This window comes from Pinus tabuliformis, chromosome 3_1 (assembly GCF_031772625.1).
Source record: "Pinus tabuliformis cultivar Carrire ecotype Pingquan chromosome 3_1, CPIR1, whole genome shotgun sequence".
Classification (NCBI taxonomy): Eukaryota; Viridiplantae; Streptophyta; class Pinopsida; order Pinales; family Pinaceae; genus Pinus; species Pinus tabuliformis.
Genome location: NC_142301.1, coordinates 848,213,049 through 848,231,599, shown reverse-complemented (window position 1 = coordinate 848,231,599; position 18,551 = coordinate 848,213,049). Strand labels below are relative to the sequence as shown.

The 18,551-nt window shown below is 39.7% G+C and overlaps 1 protein-coding gene across 1 annotated transcript in view; it reads left to right on the top strand.

Moving 5' to 3' along the window:
• Positions 1–18,551, top strand: part of SEX4 (dual specificity protein phosphatase (DsPTP1) family protein) — a 417,122-nt gene that overhangs the window by 285,602 nt on the left and 112,969 nt on the right. The window contains exon 13 of the mRNA XM_089412062.1: positions 18,316–18,411. Within this exon, the coding sequence (XP_089268188.1) occupies positions 18,316–18,411 (96 nt within the window). The remainder of the gene's footprint in view (positions 1–18,315; positions 18,412–18,551) is intronic.

The window sequence follows — 18,551 nt, the reverse complement described above, 5'->3', positions numbered from 1 at the left end:
TGTGATCAATGGAGACTGACTTCGGGTCAATGGAGAGTGGTATGATACACTCTCAATCATTTCTTCTTCATTATTTCTTAATGGTTCAACAGAGCAGAGCAGAGATTGCAAAGATGGTACAGATTGACAGATGGTTTGGCAGGTGGATTTCTCCCTAGTTGAGAGGGAGTGTTAAAATTGGAAACTAGGGCTTGGACAGCTCATGTGATGGAGATAACATTTTTATTGGATTCCTCTTTCCAAGAGGTGCAAGATTGATCTCAAGATCATCTCATTATGACAAGTAGAAATGGAATTATGTATTTATTTCTTTTATGGACAAATTGTCAAGGTCGGCCAGAAGTCTAATGTAGGCTCATGAAACCCAACAGACATGTCTCTTCACCCTCAACGTTGTGTATAAATAGAAGAGGCATTTTCCTCATTTGGATAGACCATCAACACATCTTTATCTCTCTTCTTCTCATTGGTTCATACAGCAAATAGTTGAATCTTCTTCTGCATGCATTGACTTGGGTTGACTGAAATTTTAGGCTGAAAATTACAGAGCTGTTTTGGGCAAATTACAAGGACGTTGACCAGCGTTGACCGAGGGTCAAACTCTTTCCTTTGAGTATGATTTTCAGGTAGGAAATTCGATTTCCTTAGGCTGCATCTCCCGACACCGAAATCGAGGAATTTGCAGTTGTTTGACCAGCGTTGACTGCAAGGCCTTTGACCGTAGCATTGACTCTGCGTTGACCAGGTTTGACCAAGAATTTGAGGATTGTTTTGGGCTGATTCGGACTGTCTTTGGAGGCCGAGTTGACTGGGTTTGACTGAGCTTATTTGGAGGAAACTTTCTACTAGTTTGACCAATGTTGACTTTCTGGTTAGGGCATCCTGTTGTTCGCTGTTTGACTGGATTGTTTTACAGTGATTGAGCAAGTAAATTTTGTATGATGTACTTTTTCTCTGTTGAACTTTTGAAGAATAATAAGAAGATTTGATCAAAGGGTTTTCCCCACATTGGGTTTTTCCCTGGCATCTGCCAAATATTGTGTCCTCTTGTTTTGGCTTGTCTTTTGCTTATTGTTTATGTTCTATCTGCATTTACTATCAATGTTAATGTGATTGCTAATCTGGAAATTGGTATTGGGCTAATAAGAAAAATTGAAGTAAATTTCTCCAAAGCATAGAACATACCATTGTTATCTAAAATTAACAGGAGTGAAACATTCAAAATTCAAATTTTTCTCTTTTGAAACCGACATGATGAACATGCCTTATATTAATTATATTTCAAGGGCTAAAATAAAATGACTTGAAGAACATGTCTTACATATTCAAGGGGTAAACTATTAATTATGAAGACCAACAATAGACACAAAATTTAACAGCAAGCTCTCACCCTTTGAGCTATGAGCAATAATACAAAGAAAAATCAAGAAAAAGTAATAGGCACACAAGAGGGGTGGAAAATCAAAGCCCGAGTTGGTATCTCATGCATCCATGATTTCTCCCTCCCCACATTCATATACTCAAGATGAGGAGCCCCATCATAGTTGGCCCCTTTGACCATGGTACCTGACCATGAAGTCTTCTCCCCTTTGTTCCATCATTATTTACATGACACCTATCAATTAAAGGGTGGACGAAGGACATGTCATTTCCCCTAAGGGCTGGAAACACTTAATATGGTGGTCTTTTAGCCACTCCTACCTAGGTAGCTAACACTACTACAAGTTCAAATCCTTAATTTTGAAAGGGAAGCCTTGTTTGAAATGTCAAATTTCCAATAACTTGCAAGCTTGGTTCACTTAGACGCAAAAATGATTGAGTGTACTTAATGATGTAGATGCTAGCATTGGATATTGTATGTAATTTTCAGGTGGTTCCATCATGGCTTAAGCAACTTAATTGAGGCTCGAGTCCTTCAATGGAGCATATTGGCACCCATGAGTGAGGCGTTGAGGACCATGGATCTTCAAGCAACAGTAGAGCATCACACATAGCCATGGGCATCTCCAACACCCACAACATTCCAACACTTTGCCCTACATTGATGACTTTTATGGGATGATGCACCTGGACTAGGGATGCCCCCAACCGACTTAGCACTTCATGAGGGTTGGCAACTGAATCAGGGGTCCATAGGAGGATGGTCTCATACCTTGAGACATGGGAGGGCTAAAACCACCTTGTTGGTGTAGAGATAGGCATTTTGACCACTGAAGACCCATGAGACCACTTAGGTGCCCCAAAACCAAAGCTGGGGTTCACAAAGGGAGATTGTCAAAGATCTAGTGGCCAACCCTTAGAGGATGATTTTGGAGGGCTTCCACACACTTCATGGTCTCTATGTTGTGTGCTACAAATCATTTTGGTTGTTTAATGTACACTTCCTCCTCCAACTTGCCATTGAGGATTGCCATCTTGATATCCGCGTGATGGATCTTCCATCCCATTTGTGTTGCCAATGAGATCATGGCCATAATAGAAGTATACATGGCCACAAAAGCAAATGTCTCCTTGTAATCTATTCCCTCCCTCTTTGAGAACCCCTTGGCCACGAGCCTCACCTTGTATTTCTCGATGCTGTGATCTGCACTGTGCTTGATCTTATACATCTAGCATGATCAAATCACCGCCCTGTCTATCAGTCTCGATACAATCTCCCACACATTGTTTTGCATGATTGAGGTGTACTCCTCAAAAATTGCATCCTGCCACACCTGTTGTTATGTGGCCTCCTGATAGCTAGAAGGCTCGTTATCTACCAACTGACTGACTAATGCCATGTAGCCATTGTACCTCTCTGGTTGTCTCTAGTCTCTCCTAGCCATCCTAGGAAACCCCACAAACTCCTAAGCATCCCTGAGTGTCTGTTGAACCTCACTATTCCTCCTACCAACAGTAGAGTTGGGAATATCCACCTCATATCCTCCTAATGCATCTCCTTAATTTGCTGCATTTGTTGCTCCATACTCTGCGAAGTCTCGGGAACACATGCACCTGAGCTAGTGCTTGTACTCGTAACTATACTTGTGCTCTACTGCCCCCAATCCTACTGCTCAACTCTAAGAGCTTTTATTGGTTGCTCACTCTAATCGTTAGTTGCTGGCAAATCTCTGGACCTCTTGTATGCCTTGTCCTCTAGGAACTTGACATCTCTCATGACTATAATCCACCTGGCCCCTGGAATGAAAATCAGATATGCCTTAGAGGTTTCACTGTACCCAACGAAGTAGCCTCTCTCTGCAGTTTGATCTAACTTCGAATGCGTACGTCCTAGAATGTGGAAATATGCTAGGCTGCCAAATATAGTAAAGTTACTGACATCTAGCCTCTTTCCTGTGAATGCCTCCTCAAGTGTCATCTTGCACAGCGCTCTATGTGGGACCCTATTCTATATGTAAACTATTATACGACATGCCTCTGCCCATAAGTAGCATGGCAGATTCTGGTCATACAACATTGTTCTTACTTCCTCCGAAATAGAGCAATTCTTCCTCTCAGTAACCGCATTTTGCTGTGGGTTGTAAGTAACCTGTTAAGTTTAGGTATGTTCTATGCTTAGAGCAATTTATTTCAATTTTCACGGTTAGCTCAATACCTTTTCCAGATTAGCAATCACATCAACATTAAAGTAAATTGCAGATAGAACATAAACATAAATCGCAGAAGACAAGCCAAGACAAGAGGACACAAGATGTGGCGCTAGCCAGGGACAAACCCCAATGTGGGAAAACCCTTGATCAATTATTCTTCTATGTTCTTCAATAGTTCAGCACAGAGAGAGATAGTACATTTACAACAAAAGTCAACACTTTGACTTTCTAGATAAGAGAATAGATCATCTCTACATGAAGTCAGTTGAAGACATGCTGCTTCAATTGATTCTCCAAGTTGACTCTTTCACCTATCATTGTGCTGCATCTCGTCCATGTGCTGCACCTCACTGTGATGCACCATGCTGCACTCATCATCACAGTGCTAGATCTAATGACCATGCTATGCAGTTCATGTTGTTGCTCTTGTCACTGTGCTTCTCCAATCACTGGGCTGCCCTCATCACGGATCTGCACTCTATGTTGCACTCATCATCATTGCATCCAATCATGTAGCTGCATCATACATAATGTTGTGCTATGCATCACGTCATGCTGCACCCTTTTTACATTATGCTGCATTGCTACCCATCACTGTATGCTGATAGCACTATGTTGTACTAGCTGCTGTCCCATAATATGTCTAGCTATACCAACATGCCCAAAGAGTCCAATTAGGTCACGCTGTCTTTTGTTTGCACAGCTATTTGTTGCATACCTGGTTAGGGCACTTACAACAGCCCTATTTTCATCCCACAGTCAACAAACTAACCCTTTAAGGGCTACGACATACCCTCATAGGTCTCCTCCTCACCCACGTTGCTTTCTTAGGGTGTTGTCCACCCTTGAAAGCCCTCACACAACCTCTAGTTGTGTGCTATGGCCTGCGGCCTAGCACAATAGATTGTTGTAGCAATAGACCTCCAAAAATGTGCCAAAATAATTTCCAAACAGCAACGTGTTTGACCCTTAGGAACTCGGCCTAACAGTCAGCCTTCTCGGTCCTCTTCACAGCAAACTCGGATCCTGATTATATCATTGTTCCAACGCTAAGACTATCTACACTTACCTCAGCCACTCGGCCTCTTGTAGCAGACTTCGGATCCCTGTTTTCCCACGCTGTCCATACTCTAGGTTGTTGCAGCTAGGGTATATCCATATCACCCTTAGGTAGGGAAACATAGGGCCTCCTCTAGTTGCTGGTTAGGGCCTTCCCTTTGCTGCGATTAGGGCTCCTTTTAGCTGCGGATTAGGGCTCTCCTAAATGACCCTTCTTTAGGGCTGCATAGAAGGCATCTCCTCTAGACCTCCTCTTCCACTAAAAACCCAAACAAGTGGAGAGTGAGATCACAAGAGATGATATCAAATGACTTGAAGTCCTCCTTTATTTATACTAAAACGTTGAGCACAAGTGGGGTATATTTGGTTGCTAGCCGACCTTGACGAATTGCCCATAACACAAATAAATTCATATCTCCATGAATACTTATCGGAATCGGATGATATTTAGATCAATCCTACATCTTTCGATGAGAGGGATCCAAGAAAAATATTAGTTGCCATTAATAAGATGACCCATATGGAATTTGGCCCTAGTTGCCAATTTTAACACTCCCTCTCAACTAGGGAGAACTCCATTTGCTGATCCATATGTCTGACTGTACTATCTCTGCCATCAGGGCCCTGCACTGCTCTGCTTTGCTCTACTCTGCTCTGTTGAGCTCTGCTCAATTTTGCTCTTCTGAACCATGAAGAAGAAGAATTGATCGAGAATGTATCATACTATTCTCTACTGACCCGAAGTTAGTTTCATTGATCCCAGATCAATATCACAAGAGAGTGTATCAAACCACTCATACTGATCCCAGATCAATGGAGGTCATCCTAGCATAGGGAGTACGGTAGATACAACAATGCATCCATCGATAGTACTATTATGGTCCTTATTGTCGCACAGATTGTCACGACAACGCTCGGACCGGGGGTTGTCACCCTGATCCCCGATCTCTCCGTTTAAGCCGTCTCCCGAGGCTAAGGGGGGTAGACCCTATGGGATGAAGGAAGACCAACTGTGGACCAGTTGGGTTGGGAAACACAGCAAGGCGATACCAGTACTTGATTGATTTTAGGAATTAATGTACTAGTGCCTTATGGAGTTAATGATTAAATGATTATTTATTAAATGTTGCAGAAATATAAACCATGTAAAACAATCATTTATCATCAAATAACCCAAGCGACACAAGATGCTCGATAAATGCACAATGCTTTAACAATGATCCAACAATTAAATTTCTAAAGATTGAATGCTTTAAATGACCATAAAATTTAAATGCTGACCAGCTACCACTTTCATATAGCCAACTTTAAATAAACATCTAAGTGCATTTAGCTATAGAAAAATGGAACATAAATACCACAAAAAGACACCAAAATGATTTTTCAATTTTTAGCTAAGCTTTTCAAATTTTTTTAATTTTTATACATTTTTATATAATTCTAAGCTAAAAATCAAAATAGAACAATTAAAATCCTAAATTAAAATCTAATCTAAAACCATGAAGGAACTTTTTATAATTTTTAAATTAAAAATCAAAATATTCTAAACTAAAAATTTAAAAATGAAAAGGAACCTTTTAATTTTTCTAAACCATTTATTATTATTATTATTTTTTTTATATATTTTATATTTTTTATGATTTTTTTGATTTATTAAAAAATAAAACAAAACTAAATTTGAAACAATCTAAAATCTGAAAAAAAAATTCAAATCGAAAACCTAAAAAGCAAACAAAAATGAAAATCGCTAAACTAAAACAAAAATCTAAAATTAAATTAAAGTCTAACCTAGCCTAAAACAACATACACATATATCACAATAATAAAAAATAAAACTAAACTACAAACCTATGCTATTTATAAAATACAAGTGAAATGTAAAAAAAAATCGAATGCATTGTTAGTTGTTTGTCGTGTATGTGCAGGTGACGACGGAGAGGAAATACGCAGTTGGATATGGCCGCAGTAAAGAGGAACGGGAAAGAAAACACAGGCAGAGAGCTGCGTTAAGGATTTTAGAGAATATACGTAGGTGATAAAGGTGACAGTGTGAAGGGTGAGGGTAGATGAGAGAGCTAGCTACGAAAAGAAGCGTGGATGGAAGAGTAAGGAGCTGCGTGGGTGTTTTGATGGCCACTTTAACAGTAACGGCCAGGGCAGCAGAGGGAGAGATTTCAGAAATGAAGCAACGTAAAAAAAATTCGATTCCTTGCAGGTCTGAACGTTGGAGTTTGAGACTGCGTGAATGGAAGGTTTTCGGTTTGTAGTGCTACAGCGTGAAGGATGCAGACCTGGAGGTTTGACAGTGCACACCTGAAACAAAATTTCAAATCCTTCTGTGAAAAAGAAACCTCTCTAGGCAGCAGCAGAAAACCCTTGAATTTCTTCAGAAATTGTAAAAAATTTAAATCAATCCGCTTCAGATTGCCTGATGGAAACCCTGAAAGAAATTTAAAATTTATACCTGCAACCTGCAATGACAAAAACAGAACACCGAGAAGTAAAATGTGAAAGAATTAAAACTTAAAACCCTAACAAAAACCAACTAAATAGTTACAGTAATTACAAATTAAAGGCTCTAAATAGCCAGATTTGCCATTATGCCACAAAAATATTTTCAGAATTTTAAATTTAATGTGAGGTGCTTCAGAAAACCCTTCATGCATCTGCAACAAAAATTCTAATAATAAGCCCGGGATTAAAACTGGTTGGGCTCTTTCAGAAAACGCAATCCGGTAGTTGGCTGGTTTAGCCGAGAATTTTCCCTAATGCCTGGTAATCTGAAAAAAAGGATTTCCTGCACAGTTTAAAATCAACCATTAACATGGAGAAAAAAACAGAGAAATTCAGATCAAATGGAGATAGCTGCCATTATATTTTAGAAATTAAACTATCATTCAAACCCCAGAGATCAGACAAGATACCTGTGCCTAAATCAATCTTCATAAAGCTATTATCAATCGCTGAAAATAAAATTATGCAGAAAAATAAAACATCTTATAGCATTTCCAGAAGAGTAACACCAACAAGATTTTCAACCCCAAAGTTTTTCTTTATTGCACAAAAAATGACTACAAGAGAGCTTTCTTTAGCACCAGACTCTCAGATCGAATCTGATCTCAAATGACCTCTGACGCCCTATTTAAAGGAAAAATTCCCAACGGCTAGTTCGAGTGATCCATGTAAAACTAATCTCGACCGTCGATGAGGATCAAAATCCCTTTTAATCTCATCTGTTGAAATTTTAAATGCATTTTAATATATTAAAAAAATTAAAACTTTACATTTATTTTCTCAAAACTTTGACTTATTATTATTTTATTATTTTATTTTTTAATTTATTTTTTAAATTTTAATTTATTTTAATTTTTAATTTTTTTAGTTATTTTTATTTTTTATTTTTGGATCCTCGAACTTAACCTTTGGAAAAATCAGCTAGGACTTAGGACTTATGAGGGGATTAAAACATTTTCTAGCCCTCAAGACACTTTACATCATGACTTTTACAATTTTACATCTCAAGGGGGAAAACCCATTTGACATAGATCCTCATAGACCACCCAGTGTTGCGACACAAATATAATCTAGCAGATCAAGCAATTTGTAATAACCTAACCAAATAGTTAGGATTATTTCCAAATTACTTTAACATAGACTTGACTAAGTACACTAGGAGTCCCCTTAAGATTCTAATGACAATATCCATTTCGGTTTTGGGGCTAGGCTGAAAGAAAACTATGCCGATCATGGATCCGTGAGACAAAAAACCTTCCGGAACGTAGATTATCACTAGAAAATTAGGTTTTCCTAGGCAATTTACATGCATGATTGAGATCTGCGAAGATTATTTACAATTTACACATGCATACTGGGTTTACAATATAACATGATCGGGCTGATGACGACAGTCGAATGGCACGGACACGTCGATCAAGCGCTATCCCTTTTGAGAAAAAAGGGGGAGTACTGCTATGGGTAGTTGACACACACTGTTCAACAGTCCCTAACCCCATTTCCCTGCTCATTGATCAGATGAGAGGTACTTCCCATGAGTCCCAGACTGCATGGGTAGGATGCCTCGACAGGAAAACTAATCATCATGCCCACAGGAGAACGAATCATCCTGTCCCACAGTCGCCACAGGAGAACTAATCATCTCGGCCCACAAGAGAACTAATCATCCTGTTCCATAGTTTCCATGGGAGAACTAATCATCCCAGCCCACGGGAGAACTAATCATCCTGTTCCATAGTCGCCACGAGGTATCACAGGGAAAGGTTGAACTTGTCACCCTGTACATAGCGCACCACCAGGGGAGGGTGAGTCGCCCTGTGGTCGTATGTCGCTCCAGTAAGTACCCCAAGCCCCCCAGAGCTCCCAGAGCTCAATGCATGCAACATGCAAGACCCTTATACGAAGGTCTCTCAACGACTCCAAGTCGTTTGGGAAAATCACAGATTTGACCTTTCCTCGAGGCTTTGACAAAGTGTCTGCGACCTGTACATCAGTCTCAATGTGATGGAGCCTCCTCGCTCATTGACTTACCATGCCCCAGATAAGCTAGTATTTGATGTCTATCTGCTAGAGCAATCATCGAACACGAGATTCCTCAATAATCGAATCCCCCCTGGTTGTCACAAAGAATCATAGTGTTATTCATCATGTGTACAAACAACTCACTGAAGAGTTTCCACAACCAAGCAACTTCACACGAGATCATACTTGTAGCTATGTATTCGGTCTCGGCAGTGCTTATAGCAACCGACTTCTGCTCCCTGCTCATCCATGATATCGAAGCAGAATCCAGAGAGAACCAACACTGAGAAGTGCTCTAGTGATCCTCCACACTGCCTGCCCAGTCATCATTTGAATAATCATGCAGCTTCATATTTCCGACAGTGTATCTCAATCCATGAGAGATTGTGCCCTGAAGATATCTCAGAAGATTCTTGGCACCAATCTAGTGAGGCTCAACCAAATATGAGCTCACTATGCTAACTGCAAAGCATATTTAAAGACAGAAGTTCACCAAGAACATCAATGTAGATGAGTTTATGAAACTCATAGGCATTTCCCAAATTTGGTCTCACATCACCACCATATAACTTCTGAAAGTTAAGATCCTCGAGGTAGTCACGGGCTTGCAGTTTACCATTCCATATCTGGAATCCAACTCTCTCTTACTTCTGCAAGTGAGAGGGTTTGCACCTGTCAAAAATAATTCATTTCTTAGAAGGTGCTGGTATGGGAGTTCTATCATCCACAACCTTCAAATAATGGTTTGGATCGGCTTCACTTTTAGTGAATCTCAGCTTCATCAGACAACTATCAATCCTCTCATATTAGGCTTGGGGTGTTTTACTTCAAGCCATAAAGGGCTTTCTTCCACCTGTATACATGAGATTCCCAATCATGAATCTCAAACCCCTCGGGTTGTTCCAAACCTGTGGACTTGCTACATGAGGGGAATGGTCCCCTTGTAAGATTTTCCTTCGGTACATCTCAGACATGTACCTTCATGCTTTTCTTGAATTCAGGTATTCAAGTCACCATCTGACTCACATTTGTTAGGGCCTCATAAAGTAGATCTTAGGTGTTATAGATGAGATATGTCATGATCCCCAATGGACCATCCTGCAACTTGACACAAATTGCCAACCCTGAACCCATGAGTAAAAGCATCTTTGAAATTTTCATTTTCAAACATGTACCTTTCCATCGATGAATACCACCCTGTAACCTTTGACTTCCATTGCCGAAATGGACACCAGGTTCTTCTTGTGATCAGGTACATAAAAGAGATTCTGTAAATGAATCGAGTTACCCTCATTCAATTATGGGGTAACATTCCGTACATTCTTTACGGGATAGGTGGCATTGGCTCCAAGTATGTTGTTTCCATCTCTACCAAATTAGAGACAACACCCTTCTATCTGATGAAGTGCCTTGAAGCACTATAATCGATAAGCCAAATTCCCAATGAATCTAAAGGAGAGGGCCAGTACAAGATAGCGCTTCTTTATCTTATCAGAAACAACATTTGATTCTTCATACCTGGGGTTCCTTGCTTTCTCTGAAGAGTCAGCCATTTCCTTGATGACATGCATTACTTGTCATTCCTCTGACCACTGAAGATGTCCCTGGAATGGTTGTTATCATCATCAAGTGATGTGTTCCTGCCATTCGGACACTTCTTTGCATAATGTCCGAACTAGTTATCTGCCTTTCCTTCCACCCTAAGATCCGAACTTCCCAATGAAGTGATCTTTAGGTAGGCCATATTCCGCTGCGCTATTCTGATAACGATTTCACCCTCGGTAAATTTGAAGAGGGATGAGGAACCCATTGATCCTTTTGTCCTTTCCTAACTGTCTTCGGTGATTGCTCTTTCTCTCTTGCTTAGGCATTGTCTTCACCTCAGCTCCGATACCATGTTAAGTTTAGGTATGTTCTATGCTTATAGCAATTTATTTCAGTTTTCACAGTTAGCTCAATACCTTTTCCAGATTAGCAATCACATCAGCATTAAAGTAAACTGCAGATAGAACATAAATATAAATCGCAGAAGTCAAGCCAAGACAAGAGGACACAAGATGTGGCGCTAGCCAGGGACAAACCCCAATGTGGGGAAACCCTTGATCAATTCTTCTTCTATGTTCTTCAATAGTTCAACAGAGAGAGAGAGAGAGAGAGAGAGAGAGAGAGAAAGAGAGATAGTACATTTACAACAGAAGTCAACACTTTGACTTTCTAGATAAGAGAATAGATCATTTCTACATGAGATCAATTGAAGACATGCTACTTCAACTGATTCTCCAAGGTGACTCCTTCACCTATCATTGTGCTGCATCTCATCCATGTGCTGCACCTCACCGTGCTGCACCACGCTGCACTCATCATCACAGTGCTGGACCTAATGACCATGCTATGCAGTTCATGTTGTTGCTCCTGTCACTGTGCTTCTCCAATCACTGGGCTGCTCTCATCACGGATCTGCACTCATCATCACTGCATCCAATTAGGTCATGCTGTCATTTGTTTGCACAAATATTTGTTGCACACCTGGTTAGGGCACTTGCAACAGCCCTAGTTTCATCCCACAGTCAACAAACTAACCCTTTAAGGGTTGCGACATACCCTCATAGGTCTCCTCCTCACCCACTTTGCTTGCTTAGGGTGCTGTCCACCTTGAAAGCCCTCACACAGCCTCTAGTTGTGTTATGGCCTGCGGCCTAGCACAACAGATTGTTGTAGCAACAGACCTTCGAAAATGTGCCAAAATAATTTCCAAACAGAAACGTGTTTGACCCTTAGGAACTCGGCCTAACTCTTCACAGCAAACTCGAATCTTGATTATATCACTGTTCTAGCCCTAAGACTATCTGCACTTACCTCAGCCCCTCGGTCTCCTGTAGCAGACTTCGGATCCATGTTTTCCCACGTTGTCCAAACTCTAGGTTGTTGCGGCTAGGGTGTATCCATATCACCCTTAGGTAGGGAAGCGTAGGGCCTCCTCTAGTTGCTAGTTATGGCCTTCCCTTTGCTGCAGATTAGGGCTCCCTTTAGCTACAGATTAGGACTCCCTTTAGCTACGGATTAGGGCTCACTTTAGCTGTGGATTAGAGCTCTCTTTGGCTGCGGATTAGGGCTCTTCTATCTGTGGATTAGGGCCTCTCTTTGGCTGCAGATTAGGGCTCTTCTAGCTGCAGATTAGGGCCTCCTAGATTTGTAGCCAGATCTCCTACAAGTCTGCGGCTAGGGCTCTCCTAGATGACCCTTCTTTAGGGCTGCGTAGAAGGCATCTCCTCTAGAACTCCTCTTCCACTAAAAACCCAAACAAGTGGAGAGTGAGATCACAAGAGATGATATCAAATGACTTGAAGTCCTCCTTTATTTATACTAAAACGTTGAGCACAAGTGGGGTATATTTGGTTGCTGGCCGACCTTGACGAATTTCCCATAACACAAATAAATTCATATCTCCATGAATACTTATCGGAATCAGATGATCTTTAGATCAATCCCACACCTCTGGATGAGAGGGATCCAAGAAAAATATCAGCTACCATTAATAAGATGACCCACATGGAGTTTAGCCCTAGTTGCCAATTTTAAAAGAACCGTCCACTCTCTCTTGATTCCTTCCCTAGTACAAAACTCTTGGGAGTCTTTATTGGTGTACTCACCTCTATTTTTTGATCGAAGATCCCTGATCTTCCTACCTATTGCATTCTCCACTAGAGCTTTGAATTCCTAAAAGTGTTTGAAGGCCTCATCCTTGGTCTTCATGAGGTATATCCAAGTCTTCCTGGAGAATTCATTGATAAAATTCGTAAAGTACTCCTATCCCCTGAGAGACTTCGTAGAAATTGGCCCACATATATTTGAATGCACTAAGTCAAGCATCCCTTGTGATCTAGTGTCACTCCTTGGAAAAGTTGCTTTCACAAACTTCCCCAACGCACATCCTCTGCAGACGCCGTCATGCTTGGTGCTCACCTCCAAAACACCTGTCACCATCTCATGAAGAAATCTAAGTGCTCCATGATGTATATGGCCCATCCTCCTATGCCATAGCTCCCCATGATCCCTCGAATCACTGCTACTAACTAGTGCCTTAGGAGTGTCCATTTGCAACATGTACAACTAGTCGCTCCTAACTCCAATCGCTATAGACGATCTCCAATTCTTGTGCTCAATAGCACCTGCACCCCTCTAAAGAGCATTGTTGATAATATCGGCGATATTCGGAAATATCGTGATATTTTCGGCAAAACGATATATCGCCGAGAAAATATCGCGATATTTTCAAAATATCGGCAAATATCAGAAAATATCGGCAAAATATCGCGATATTTTGAAAATATCGGCAAAATATCGGCTATATTTAAAAATTTGAAAAATTATTTTTTTATGCTTGCCGATATTTGCCGATATTTTCGCCGATATTGCCCATAAGATATTTTCTGGACCCTCGCCGATATTTTGCCGATACCGATATTTTCAACACTGCTAAAGAGTACACTATACCCCTTATCCTGAAGGATAGATACTGAGAACAAAATCATGTTATTTTTTGTGTAGCTCAAACACTTGTTCTAGTCTCTATTGGTGTCTATGAAGCTAAGGAACATAGGAGGATAATTATCTCAAAGACCCAAAAAAAGCTTCTAAGGAAAATGTCTTAATTAGATTAATTATCCAATTATTAAATATTTTCCTAAGTCTAACTTAGGAAAACAGGGTAATTAAATCAAATTTATTGAGGTAAATTGATTTTGCTCTAGTGACTTATAGAGAAGTCATGAGAAGAGGTCAAGATTATCTTAGCCATCGATTAGAGATAGATTGTGCCCATTGATTCATCAATGAGAGATTATAAAGAGCAAATAAATGGGGCTTTGGAGACCACTTAAAGACATCGAATTGCAGTGACAACAAGGGCACAATGCAGGATACTAGCAATGGGGTTTCAGCAGAGAGATTGAGGAGAGAATTTCCAGAGAAAGTTTCCACAGAGATTCCAGGATTCCTTGAGAAGGAAGGAGGCTGAATTATTCTGTAAGAGGGAGGTCGATTCAACTAGTGTGTATTGCCAGTTTACCTAGTGCGAGTTGCAAAGGCTATAGTTCGATTTCCAGTGCTGGAGTTAGCTACCAGAGGAGGTGCAAGTGCTTCAAAGTGTTGTTAGAGATAGTATATTTGCAGAAATGAATTTCCTTAGACTGAGAAAATTTCCAAACCAAGTTGTGTACATTTTCCAGTCGCCAGTGTGAGTTGGAGGAGGAAGTGCGAGTAACCTAGGAGAGGTCGAATTGTTTTTGCAAAAGGAAAACTTGTATTTCCAGTTCGATTTTTCCTGTAGGAGTGTAGATAAATATTTTCTAGAGCTTTGCTAGTGAGATGCAAGTAGTTGTTGAATTCTCAATTTGTTGAAGATTTAACAATAATAAAACCCTCATTTGCAGAACTAGTTTTCCTCACATTGGGGTTTTTCCATGGACTATTTTCCAAAAATATCGGTGTCTAAATTTGTGTGTGTGCATTATTTTCTTAGTTCTTGTTATTATTATTATTGTTGGTGAAATTTGCAGTAGTGATTTATCCATTATTTGTTGTGATTAATTTTTGAACACAAATAATCTACATAAGGTAGGAGAATAAATTTTAGTAACTACGATTAAAGAAATTTCACAATTCATACCTAAGCCTGACACATGCAACACATCATGAATCGGAATAGGCTTGTCATTATCCCTTTGAAATAGAACAGTCCCTCTTGCAACTAGGTTGTACTTGGATTTATTCCCCATCTGGATCTGAAATTTGATGTCCTTATAGTTGGAGAAGTACTCTCTAACTGCTATCACGTGGAATGACGCTCCACTATCTATATACCAAACTCCCTGTGAAGTTGAGCTAGATAGGCAAGTTATCAATGCGAATTTTTTATCCATCATGCTAGAGAGCTCATTTGCACTTGCTGAAGTTGTTGTCTGCTTCTTTCCCTTCTCATTTTTCTTCCTTTATGGGTGATTGGTTCCATAGTGGCCAAACTCGTGACAACCATAACCCTTGACCTTTGAAAGGTCCTTTTTCTTCTTCTCACTTTTTGGGTTTGGCCCCTTGCTAGACCCCTTCTTCGCTTCCCTTTTCCCAATTAGGGCCACATTCTCCTGTTACTCCTCACTCTTCTGAGTCCTACTATTGCTACCACTGACAAGATTGAGGCTCAGCTCCTCCTAGGTGAAATCACTCATTAATCGATCCCAACCCGTTAATGTATCCATTAATCACTTGGATGAAAACATCCCACTGCTTCGTAAATCCATTCAGGGATATACACACCATCTAGTTTGTCTCCCATTATAGCTAACTCATCCTTTATTAGTCTAAGTCTGGTGAGGTGACTGGTAACTTCTTCACCCTTCTACATCTTCATATTCCTCAGCTTCTCTCTGAGAAGTAGCTTCCTATTAGTAGTCGCATCCTGGAACAGTTTTAAAATAGTGTCCCACATCTTCTCTGTTGTATCGAACTCAACAATATGCAGAACTATATGGTCCTTGAATCCATCAAGGATTATCCTCCACATTCTGGCATCTTCCTTTTGGTATTGTTGAAAGTTGTTGTGGATCTATAAGAATAACTATCATATTGGTTGCATAATCCTTGAGACCATTCTCTTCCAACAATAGAGAAATTTTGGCTTTCCAGACACAATAATTTAAGGCTCCATCCAATCTGTCCTAGTCTCTCAAACTTGCGAAGGCCATTTTGAAACACCCGGAAAATAAGCAAAACCCAAATAAATTGAAGAGTATGTCCTGTGCCTGCGCATAACCTTCTTCCACCCGGAGATCTGCTCTAACACCATGTGAAATTTTAATATTGTTGCAGTTAACTGGTTATTATTGTCCTTTCAATTGATTATTTGTCTTCTGCAATTTTTTTGCAACAAATACTGAATAAAACACTATTGCAACTTCACAGAAAATAAATAAACCACAGGGACTGAAGAAAAACATTGCACACACGCAAATACTAAACACCAATATTTTTGGACAAATATCTCTAAGAAAAACCCCAGTGTGGGGAAAACCAATTCTACAGATGAGTACTTTTATTATTCTTTGGCAAAATTATGTGACTAAAAATTACAACTGTTTGTCGTAAATTAGCAAACCTCTAGAAAATGATTTCTATCACTTCTGCAAGTCGATTTGGCTTCCTAGAGAAAACTCGGCCCTCCTAATTCAATTCGACCTCCCTCTGTCTCACTAAATCAAACCACATGTGCGGCCCTGGAAACTCGACCCTCTTTGGCAAAATCACATTACTGGAAAATAATCTCAGCCTCCACTGGAATTCTACTTCTCTTGGCAAATTTGGCTTCTCCTACGCAAATTGTTCACTCTCAAAAATATCTCTTTGCTCCAACAACTCAGCCTTTCTGAAGCAACTCACACCACTGGGAAACTCAGCCTTTCTACTGATAAAATCGATCTCCCTCAAACTTTGGAAATTGCTGTGAACAATTTCCTCCAATCCTATCTTTAATCGTTATTGAACTCGATCTGTTGGTTCCCTCATGCTTCACTATGCCCTTGCTATCACCGCAAATCTGTGTCTTTGATCTCTCTGATGTGTTCTCCAAGTGGATCGATTTCCTCTTATAATCTCATTGAGCAACCAACAACCATGATCTAATCTCAATCGATGGCTAAGATCATCTCGATGCCATCAAATGACTTTTCTGAAGTGACTAGAGGAAAATTGATTTATCTCAATTAATCCCAATTAATTAAGCCGTTCCCCTATGTTAGACTAAGAAAAATTAATAAATTGGCTAACTAATTCCAATTTAGATACTTTTCCTGAGAAACTTTTTCTGAGTATTGGAGAAAATTAATCCACTATGTTCCTTAGCCTCATAGACGCAATTTGAGACTAGAACGCCGTCCAAGCTACATAAACTAACATATTCTTGTTAAACATGGAAACTATTTAAGACAAGTTTTGTGCATAAATTAATGTGTTGTTAATAAGTATTATTTGCATGTTGTATTTGAAGTTTTAAACAATTGTTAAAAGTGTCCAACACTGATTCACCTCTCCCCCTCCCCTCCTCTCAGTGTTGATAATATTTCCAACAAAATACCTTTAAAATATCTCTACTGGGACTAGACTGCATAATGTTAACATCAAATATCTGCAATTACATCAATCCAAAATTTACTTTGCTATTTTTCAGACCAAAAAATGCTGCTTTCTCTTTCTATTAGTTTGGCTGGAAAAGGACCAATTCATAATATGTTTAGACACACTCTCTCTCGCTCTCTCTCTCTCTCTCTCTCTATATATATATATATATATGGTTTAGACTACAAAATATATAGAGACAGACTATTTGGTCAATAAAAAGTTAGCTTTCTGTGTGAGGTTCATCTAACCCCTCTCTCGATACGAGGTTGAGTGTAAATCGTTTTCACTGTGGGTCATGTTGGGAGATCTGGTTATGAGCCTTTCGCTACTCTCATCAATCCACGTTGTAGCTGGCCAAAATTCTTTGGGAACTGTGAGCAGTAAGAGGATACGGCTGTCACAGATGCATAATTAAAGCTGATGTATAATCCTCCAAAAGCCAAGCAAATGGGTGGCAGGCAAGTCAATTGTTTGGCATCTACAGGGATTGTTTAGAATCAGACTGCCAGAATCCTAGCTGATTCATAGCACACTGCATATCAATCCTTTTTTATTGTGGTTATTCTTTTAAGGTTTCAGTCTGCCATGCACTGTATTCAGATGTATGAATAGTATGGCTGCCCCGTACTGTATACTTACGAGCCGAATAGTATGGCTGATCTGAAGTTTATGCAAATTTCCATACTAGAAACTGCAGTATGGGCAAATTTAGTAAACTTTACTTTATGGTCTCTTTCATCATCATATTTACATGATGTTTCGTGGCCTTTCTATTTTGGTTTTATGAATGGCTATAGCTCTCTTATATTAAAGCCATTATGTCTTGAAATGAATGACATCTTTAATTGAAATTGTACTACAAGAAACAGTTATCTTGCAAAATCAGTATTTACAACAGAATTTATTAGATTAGAGAGATCTTATATCTACATCTCTGATAGTGTTGTTTCTCAATTCACAGCTTACTGATGGAAGTAAACAGCTTATCACTCTGAAGTGGAAACAAGGAAACTGCTCAAATGTGGAAGTGTCAGGCCTAGATATTGGATGGGGGCAGGTGAGATGCTACCTTTGCAAATTCAAGCATGCAAAAAAATAGTTGTATTACCGTGTTCATAAAGAATTATTGAAATCCTTCTTGTCATTTTGAGCTCCAAGCAACAACAATGAAGTTATTTAAGTAATTTTTACATATGC